The 10,783-nt window shown below is 42.0% G+C and overlaps 1 protein-coding gene across 1 annotated transcript in view; it reads right to left on the bottom strand.

The window, feature by feature from the left end:
- Window positions 1-4,592: 4,592 nt before the first annotated feature.
- kcnh5b (potassium voltage-gated channel, subfamily H (eag-related), member 5b) overlaps window positions 4,593-10,783 on the bottom strand; it is a 43,327-nt gene continuing 37,136 nt past the window's right edge. Inside the window, exon 11 of the mRNA XM_058379744.1 lies at window positions 4,593-6,600. Coding sequence (XP_058235727.1) covers window positions 5,545-6,600 — 1,056 coding nt within the window. The 3' untranslated portion in view covers window positions 4,593-5,544. The remainder of the gene's footprint in view (window positions 6,601-10,783) is intronic.

Here is a 10,783-nt window from a genome sequence, read left to right as displayed (position 1 = left end):
AATTATTCACTCACTCACTCACTCACCTAATTATTCACTCACTCACCTAATTATTCACTCACTCACCTAATTATTCACTCACTCACCTAATTATTCACTCACTCTCACTCACTCACCTAATTATTCACTCACTCACCTAATTATTCACTCACTCACTCACTCACTCACTCACCTAATTATTCACTCACTCACTCACCTAATTATTCACTCACTCACTCACTCACTCACCTAATTATTCACTCACTCACTCACTCTCCTAATTATTCACTCACTCACTCACTCACCTAATTATTCACTCACTCACCTAATTATTCACTCACTCACCTAATTATTCACTCACTCACCTAATTATTCACTCACTCTCACTCACTCACCTAATTATTCACTCACTCACCTAATTATTCACTCACTCACTCACTCACTCACTCACCTAATTATTCACTCACTCACTCACTCACTCACTCACTCACTCACCTAATTATTCACTCACTCACTCACCTAATTATTCACTCACTCACTCACTCACCTAATTATTCACTCATTCACTCACTCACCTAATTATTCACTCACTCACTCACTCACCTAATTATTCACTCATTCACTCACTCACCTAATTATTCACTCACTCACTCACTCACCTAATTATTCACTCACTCACTCACTCACTCACCTAATTATTCACTCATTCACTCACTCACCTAATTATTCACTCACTCACTCACTCACTCACCTAATTATTTACTCACTCTCACTCACCTAATTATTCACTCACTCACTCACTCACCTAATTATTCACTCATTCACTCACTCACCTAATTATTCACTCACTCACTCACTCACCTAATTATTCACTCATTCACTCACTCACCTAATTATTCACTCACTCACTCACTCACTCACTCACCTAATTATTCACTCACTCACTCACCTAATTATTCACTCACTCACTCACCTAATTATTCACTCCATCACTCACTCATTCACTCACTCACTCACTCACTCACTCATTCACTCACTCATTCACTCACTCACTCACGATTTGTTCTTTATTTGTGTATTTTGTGTAAATGGCAGTGGTATAAACGAAATAAAATAAACCCTTTAACTCTTCTTCATGTCACCGTCCTCGTGAGTGCTTAGTTTCCTACAGCAGCATGACGCTGGGTGTGTTGCATATCAGTCTTTCACTTGAATTTCTCTATATGCTCCAGAGGAGACAGAAGAGAACGCTGCTGTTTACTAATCAGCTGAAATAACTTCACGAGCTCCACGCAGTCAGGAGACAGGGGACTTGATTTACATTTTTGACTTTGGGATATTTTTCCTGGTTTAATATTGTTTAAATTGACTCAAGACGTCTTTGGAGTTCTGCGCCGTTCTGCATGACAGCTGTTCACATGTCTCACACCTCCGGCTGCACCTCAGCTCGTGTTCAGGCATGGAGACGAAATTACACAATGATACGAGGAGAGGGATGAGAAATCTGGATTAATGCTGAAAGAGCAACTGGGTGCTAATGATTCACACACACACACACACATACACACATACACACACATACACACACACACATCTGAAAACTCAGGATGAAAAGATTTGTCCTCTTTTATGACTCCTGGACTGTGTGATCTGTTGGATTTCTAAATGTTTTGCCTCATATCACATTATCCTCAATCTAATGTTCATCTATTCACCTGTTAATCATTTCCACACACACCTTCACGCTGCATGCCGATCCGTTAACCGCGTGTCATGGAAGACTCCGGAATTCTGCCCACATGCACCATAAAGAGACTTCTGGAGTTTCCAGACTCATTTATATCTGGTCTTCATCACGAGCCGGGAGGGACAAAGGAGCAGGAGAAGCTGCTGAATTAAAGCGCTAATGAGACAAAGGCGACCTGCAGCAGATGAGTGACTTCAAGTAGCCACTTGTTTTCTAACAAAATAGAATAAATTTCAGGAGGGTAAAAATAAGAGACAATAATTCACTAGGAGTTATGGGGCAAAAAGTAAAAAAAAAAATTCACCCAACTATATATATATATATATATATATATATATATATATGTATATAAACAATAAATAATAATAATAATAATAATAATAATAATAAATTAAGAGATGGACATGAAGAGTGAGGGAAGAAAGGAAGAAGAAATAAGATAAAGAAGTAAAGGACAAACAGTAAGATGGAGGAGAAAGAGAAGATAGAGGGAAACAAGAAATGGAGAGAGGATAGACAGGGAATAGAGAGAGAAAACGGCAAAAAAAACATTCAAATATATTAAGAGAGAGAGATGCATGAAAAGAGGAAAGAGGGAAGAGAGAATGGGGGAGAAAGAGAGAGAGAGATAGAGAGAGAGATGCATGAAGGCAAGAAAGAGGGAAGAGAGAATGGAGAGAGAGGGTGATACAGAGAGAGCGAGAGAGAGAGACGGTCACTAACAGACTCAGCAACAGTGGAAATTCTCCTTCACAGTGAGGACAGAGAGCGAAATCAGACAGGAGGAAAAGTCACGTCCTCTCGATGGACTGAAATTACAGAGACACAGAGGACTGGAGTGTAAGACGGTCTGACACTGACTCTGACTCTGACTCTGACATGTGAAGAAAAAGTGACAGGACATGACGAGACCGTTACTACTGACCCAATCACAGTGTGAAAACTCAGACTGAAAAACTCACCGCTGGTTTTGCTCCACAGCAAATCACAGCTTTATAACAACGCACTCACTCGAATCTGTTATCGTTTCCATAGTAACCGCTCGTTACTTTACACATGGACTCTCCTCATAAAGCTTTTTGTAAGGAGGTGTTTCTTTAACGCTTTAATGGAAGGAGTCTCCAGTTAAAGTTGAAGATTTCCAACATCCTCAGGACACTTTAGAGATGGTAGTTTCCTCGGCAACACCAACAGAGAGAAGAACAAGAGGAGAGTGATGTGAAGACTGTTTATGGCTGCTATAATGTACGTGAGAGCAGGAACAGGAGCAGAAACGGACATTAAACAGATAAAAATTATACTATATATGATATAATATCTGTTTATTTAATCTCCTGCGATCTGCTTGTCTTGTTCTTCCTGCTTTCACCGCAGGTAAAGCAACGAAATCAGATGTTTCTCAGCAGATAAAACACTAAACTCTGCAGTAAAACACGTTCACTCCGAACCCGGGATGAGAAATCGATACAGAATAAAGACCACAAATGGATCAAACCCGGACCAGTCTCTTAAACCTTACCGGAAAACAACAATAAATAGATTACGCTCATATACGGCATGAAAACCGACACCGTGCAAGGGAAAAAAAAGAAATACAAGATTAAAACAATTTACTGCTGCGGATGTGGGAGTTAAAGTGTGCAGGGTTGCACTGAAAGAACACTCAAGGCTTCTCTCAGTGGAGAAGAAACTTTACTGAACGCTTGGCCATTTCAGACGCTATCCAGTTGCCAGCCTGCAGCCGTGTGTGCTAGCGGCTCGGGAGGAAATCGCTAGCTCGATGTAAAGCAACCTCGCCGTTTTCATGGTTCCGGGTTCGCACCTCTGAAGTGACTCAGACCCGGTGCTGAATCTTTCCACGCCAGAGACGTCAGTTCAGAAAGTTTTCCATGCTTCATCACACATAATTATTACACCTTCTGTTTCTTTCGTGCCGTGTTCTATCAAGCTTGTGCAATCTTGGCATGAAGTTAGCAGCTAATCTGCTGAGAATGACTCTGCGTCACACTCGCACACACGGCCCAGAGGCTTTCCGGTCTCATCAGAATTTTAAAATCCAACCTCAAAGGTATAAAGGGTCCAATTATCTTTCTCTAAATTAAGATTGTACACACTGACTGGTACGTTTAATCCAGCATTTGATGAGAATCCTGGTCTGTTCTCCGACTCTGGGATTCTTTAATGTGGTAAGATCACAGCAATCAGACCTGCGAGTGAACTCTACTGCAGTATGGGAGTGATTCTACAGGAAGCGAATCAAACATGCTGGGTATTTTTGGTTGTAGTTTTGTAAACTGAGCCAAAGGACAGAGCTGTAGTACTGCAGAAGCCTCCTGTGTTTTGGAGCAAACAAAAAGAGAAGATATCGCTGGATGTGACACCAAAAACATTTAGAAGTACCAGAAGTGGAACCCTGGATTGCAGTGTCACATTTCCGCGTAATCCTCAAACGGAAGCAAAAGCAAGTGCCACTGGACAGGTTCCTTGTTAAATACGAACGAAAGGAAAGATGTTCCAGTGAGCCAAGAGATTACAGTGAATCCAAAAAGTGTAAATAAAGGAAACAACATAACTCTTTTCAAAGATGAAGTGCAGGTTAATTTTTACTTTATATTGTGTATTAATCGTTGTTTTTCGTTTCAGATATTAGGGACAATAATTTGTACATAAACTACCATTGAAAATGATTTTTATATGAATATTTTTGGGTGTGTGGAACGGATCATTATTTCCTATGGGAAAGTTCACAAATTTATCATATTTAATTTAAACTCACCTTAAAAACAGCAGTAAAAATGGTCTTGCTCTCTCCCCTGTCAATCACACCGGTCACTGGTCAATCACAGGAGTCTCACCAGGCATAACATTATGACCACCTGGGCTAATATTGGTGTTGGTCCTCCCTTTTTGCTGCCAAAACAGCCCTGACCTGCCCTGCACTGTGTATTCTGACTCCTTTCTATTAGAACCAGCATTAACTTCTTCAGCAATTTGAGCAACAGTAACTCGTCTGTAGCAGTTTAAAGGTGTTAGCCTTCAGGTGAGCAATTTTGAGGGGAAACATGGATCAATTTCACTCTTTTTCTTCAAAAAGCCCCCTGCTGAATTAATTTATCCTCCTCATCCTTCCTCCTTACTAGACTTATGAGCTTCGTGTTTTGTGCTCTTCCTGAGGTCTAGCTATTTATCTGTCTATCTGTACCTTCACTACAGCAATGTTCTTTCACATCTTTCCCCTAAAAACAAACAAACAAACAAAAATTTTCTGTCCTAACTGATCTGCTTTGTCAGTTCTGCTGAACAATAATCTAATATCTCTTTTCATCTTCTTTACAGGTTTATAAAAAGACTTTCTCAGGCGCATTGTGCCACTTTTAATGAAAATCCTCCATATTCTGAATAAATATCATCCAGACAATCAGAGTGAATAAGCATGCAGTCATCTGCATAATATACAAGCATGTACTGTGTAATGTCGTACAAATATTATCAACATTTCATAGGCTTTTCATCTTTGGCAAACCAGAACCCAGCTGTACATGCAGAGTTAAAAATAAATAAATAAATAAATAAATAAAAAATCAGAAAATAGCTTCTCAGTAGTTTTCTCCGTCTCACAGAGTACATGTTGTGCAAGGTCTTCTAACAAAGTGTACACAGTGCTCCTTCTGTCCAATCTAACACTAGTCAAGCGCTCGCATCTGAAACCGTTCGGGTCCCCATGCTTCTTTTGGGGGGGTTTTGACACCTGAACGAACCCCGTGGTCATCCAGATCCAGACCCGGGCTTTAGAAGAAATCGATTCATTTGTTTTTTTCTCAGATCACTACTTCATCGTTGTCTAAATCAGGACTACCTGGTGTAGAGACGGTGAAAAGTTCTCCTGTTCTGGGTTTGGGTCTGTGTAACTGAGGTGTCTGACCCGCTGGATCGTTCTGTTCCGAGAGCAGTCTGAGGATCTGGCCAACTTGTTCCTCTAAAACGGCCATCCTGGACCCTAAAGCCTGGATCTCACCCCGTAGCTCCAGCCTGGCCTCCTGAAGCATGGTTTGAAAGGACAGCTCGTGGTGTGAGAACATATCCCTCGGTAGTCCTTCTCCTCCACCGCAGCTGCTATCGCCCACTACGGGACTCTGAACTTCTTCTACGTTATCTAGCCTCTGATCGCTTTGGGTCAACCCGCTGTCCCAGGAGTCTGTTTTACGGAGCGAGTTCTTTCTGGACGTGGTGGTATCCACAACGCATTCGATCTGCACCTTGACCTCGGGCGAGAGTCGTTCTATAGACGCCGCTCTGGTCACGTTGTTCAGCCCATCTTTCCTGCCCTCCTGTGGCGGAGAATCCGGGACGGCCATGTTGTTTTTCAGCCGCATCCACCCACGACTGGTCGCAAGCGGTTTGGTGCGTGCCGTGTTGCTCAGCTTCACGCGGGTCACGCTCGGATCGTGCTCTCCGGCCGGCTTCAGTTCCATGACATCGCAGTTGTTTTGTTTCAGCATGTCCCCGGGTCTGGAGAAGGACAAAGAGTTCTGGATGGGTGTGATCTGCGAGACGGTCACCACGCTGCTACAGGAACCCATGCTAGATCTGCCGTTCTGCACCGTGTGCAGTGTGCTCTGGGGGATGGACGTGTGTGGGTGTTGGAGCTGAGTTTGCGAATGTAGCTGGAAGCTGTGCGTGTGAAACGGCTGCTGGTTCTTCTCCACATCGATGTGGACCGCAGCCTCCTGGTTGCGGAGCTCCTTCTGCTGTTTGAATTTCTGCAGGAGTTTCCGGACCGGGTGGTCCACTGGGATGGTCAGCGGAACCTCATTCTTCGAGCGCTGACGTTCCTCCTCCTCCTTCTTCACATCACTGATCTTACGGAAGACAACCTAAGAGAAACAAAAGACATTTAAGCATAAGGACCTTTGGAATATACCAAGTTTTTTGGAGATATTAGGGGTTCACAACATACTTATGGTTCTCAGGGGTTTCCAAGAACAACAATTTCGTCACGTTATTTATATAGCAGATTTAAAAAACAACCTTTGCTGAACAAAGTGGTGTCCAGACACAAATATATTTATCATCTGAAGTCTTGAAGAACCCTCAGAGAACCACTTCTGTGAGGGTCTGGTTATTAAAATGTTCTTTACTGGTTCTTTAAAGAACATTTAAATGGAATGGGGGCAGTGGTAGCTCTACCACTGAACCCTGAAGATCAGGGTTCAAGCCCCAGCACTGCCAAGCTGCCACCATTGGGCCTAGGGTAAAGGCCCCTTGAGAAAGGCCCCCAACCTCCCCCTGCTCCAGGGGTACTGCATCATGGCTGACCCTGTGTTTTTAAGGTCCCCCTTCTGCAGAACTTGATAAAAATGGCTTTACATTCAGACAAGACTCCTAGTAGAACCATGCATTGGAAGCTAAAAACCCAGTTACCCAAAGTACAAAAAAAGGTTCCTCAAGGGTTCTTCATAAGAACTAGGGCTTCACTGCTCTTAAAAACATTGTACTTCCGATAGTTATATAAAATGTTATAGGAACAGACTTCCAACCTCAGAAAAATATTGGTTTTCCTATCACACAGGGCTTCTAGTAGAATTGTTCTTTGGAAGCTAAGATCCATTAATAGACCAAATAACTCTTAGAGAATGTTTTTTGGGCGCTCGTCATATAACGATGAATGATTCTGATCCTTTCTGACACTCTGTAGTCGAGTCCTGTATAGAACCTTTAAGGATTTCTCCACAGAACCCTGAAAGGAGATGTAGATTTAACCTTATTTTTCTGAAACTCTATAAATACAGCAGGTCCAAAAAGTCTGTTCTCAACAGCAGTCGAGTGGAAATGTTCGCATGTAACCTCTATTTTACCCCCACAAAAAAATAATACAACAAAATAAATAGTAATAATAATTGCGCTTGGGGGGTAAAAATGTTTAGCAGGAGCCTCTCAGTCTCCAGAGCTGATGTGAGGAAGGCGGTGTATGACATCTGGCAGAGTTTTAACACAGACGTCAAGACCAATGTGCAAAGATTTGCCAAACAATCTGGCAGAGTTGGAACGGATGTCATGAAGAATGTGCTGAGAGACGAGAATGAGAGGACCCGATATCACACCCACAGAACATCCGAAATCCGGTCCGAGGAAACGAGGCGGTTCTGAAGGTAATGCTAGTAAATAGAGAATATTTATACCGAACTAGATCAGGGATAAACGACAGGAAAATAATCAATCACAGGACCATGGGATTAATAAGCGCTGTTATTGTTTCCCTTCTGGTCTTTATTATCTTCCTGAAGGTTTTATTCCCGTTGTACAGCAAAAATAAAACTCAAGAAACCTGAGAAACCTTAAAATGACTTTTTGTCCGTCTCTAGTTACATTTATGCCATGAAATGGCTGTGAAATTATACTGAAATAACTCACGAACTGTTCATGCTACATTATTGTGTTACATTATTTCTGTCTTAAAGTTACGAAGAAAAAAAACACATCTTGTCGTGACATGATCACACTGCCGAGAGTCCCTGCGTACGCTGTTACCATAGAAACGATAAGGTTTTATATATATGAAGGACAGTTATGCCATAGAAATTTAATCTGAAACATTCTGACCAATCAGGAGCAAGCATTCAGCAGCACTTCAGATCTAATTTACACATTATCCAGCTTTATTAGCTTCATCTCTCCCTCTCTCTCTCTCTATTTCTCTAACTCTTCATCTCTCTCTCTCTCTCTAACTCTTTATCTCTCTATCTCTCCCTCACTCTCTATCTCTCTCTCTGTGTCTTTATCTCTCTTTCTCCATCTCTCTCTTCTCTCTCTCTCTATATATATATATCTTTCTCTCTCTATCTCTCGCTACCTCTCTCCCTATCTCTCTTTATCTCTTTATCTGTCTATCTCTCTCTCCCTCTCTCTCTCACTCTCTCATGATCCAGCAGTAATGTCTCGGTGAGTGATCGTTGTTCGTAGAAGATTCACGGCGACGTTTCCGAAAACACGTAGCATCAATAAGTACTGTTTTTCTTTCAGAGAAATATACACGTCTGAGAAACAATGAAAAATCTATTTTCCCGACGCGATACGGCGAGTCTTTGTGAGTCTGCGCAGGCGAGGAGGATTAAAATCTCATTCTCTCAAAAGCTTACAAGATATGTACAGAATTATGTCAGGAAAGACATTCTGGAGATGATTACAGTAAGACCGAGCTGTGCTTTACAAACACGCCATAAACTCCGAGGTGTTGGCAGATGGGTGTGTGTCACACACACACACACACACACACTCTATTTCTCTGTTTCTCCGTCTTAATGTACACATTTCTGCTTCTTGTCCTTTAATTTCCCGTGTGTCCCTCCTTCCTTCCTCTCCTGGCTCGCTGATGGGAAGGACAGCTTAGGCAAATTGTTCCATGTTAAATTATTTACGGTGTCCTTTAGCTTCAGTACGGTGCTTCAGATTAAAAAAAAATAGCAGAAGGTTATTTACACATGCTGGATAAAGCAATAGTTCAGAGAAATTTCCAGCAACTAAATGAAATGAAATTGTGTATCGCTGTTTACTGTAAACATAAGGACGACTAAAAAAAATTAATAAAATAAAAATCTAACTCAGTTTAAACCTTCCTCAATTATTATTATTATTATTATGATTATTATTATTATTATTCATTACATTTACATATTTCTGTACAGCTGCTTCGTGACAATGAGCATTGCTATACAAATAAATAATTAAATAATTAAATTCGGTCATCATCATGAAAGAAAGAAAGAAAGAAAGAAAGAAAGAAAGAAAGAAAGAAAGAAAGAAAGAAAGAAAGAAAGAAAGAAAGAAATGTCTCTGGAAAGAAGGAAGGAGAGAAGGAAGGAAAGAAGGAAGAAAGGAAGGAAGGAAGGAAGGAAGGAAGGAAGGAAGGAAGGAAGGAAGGAAGGAAGGATGGTCTATGTAAGGATAAATGGTGAACGGATGGATGGATGGATGGATGGATGGATTGGTGGATGGATTGGTGGATGAATGTGTGGATGGATGGATGGATGGATGGACCGGTGGATGAATGGATGGTTGAATGGATGAATTGGTGGATGAATGGATGGATGGATGGATGGATGGATGGATGGATTGGTGGATGAATGGATGGATGGATGGATGGATGGATGGAAGGATTGGTGGATGAATGGATGGAAGGATGGATGGATTGGTGGATGAATGGATGGATGGATGGATGGATGGATGAATTGGCGGATGAATGGATGGATGGATGGATGGAAGGAAGGAAGGAAGGAAGGAAGGATTGGTGGATGAATGGATGGATGGATGGATTGGTGGATAAATGGATGGATGGATGGATGGATTGGTGGATGAATGGGTGGATGGATAGATGGATGGATTGGTGGATAAACGGATGGATGGATGGATGGATTGGTGGATGGATGGACCAGTGGATGAATGGATGGTTGAATGAATGGATTGGTGGATGGATGGATGGATGGATGGATGGATGGATGGCTGGATGGATGGATGGACCGGTGGATGGATGGATGGATTGGTGGATAAATGGATGGCTGGATGGATTGGTGGATAAATGGATGGATGGATGGATGGCTGGATGGATTGGTGGATGAATGGGTGGATGAATGGATGGATGGATGGACCGGTGGATAAATGGATGGATGGATGGCTCAGTCAATAAATGGACAGATAACTAAATGAATATGAATATTACATTGAGGCTAAATGGTCTTTGGCACTGTGGTCTTTTTTAAGCTCTGAGAGTTCTCTAAATGGCAGAAAGCTCTGAAGGTCAGATTCCTCGTCCACTCTGACTGTTTGTTTCTAAAATTCTCCGTATTAGCCGCACATGTAGGGGCTAAATAGAGCAGAGAGGCAGTTGTGTCGACATGGACGTCCCACGCGCTGCCTGCATTTATCTCCCAGCGCCGGCAGGCAGACAGCAGGACACATCCAGAATATTCTTTGTCTCTTCCTCTCAAACACACACACACACACACACACAGATTCCAGTCTACCTCCCTCTAGTAAGCCATAATGAATTAGCGGAGATATTTC

This window comes from Hemibagrus wyckioides, linkage group LG03 (assembly GCF_019097595.1).
Source record: "Hemibagrus wyckioides isolate EC202008001 linkage group LG03, SWU_Hwy_1.0, whole genome shotgun sequence".
Classification (NCBI taxonomy): domain Eukaryota; kingdom Metazoa; phylum Chordata; class Actinopteri; order Siluriformes; family Bagridae; genus Hemibagrus; species Hemibagrus wyckioides.
Note: the sequence above shows the minus strand (reverse complement) of the source record. Positions and strands in the feature narration are given on the sequence as shown.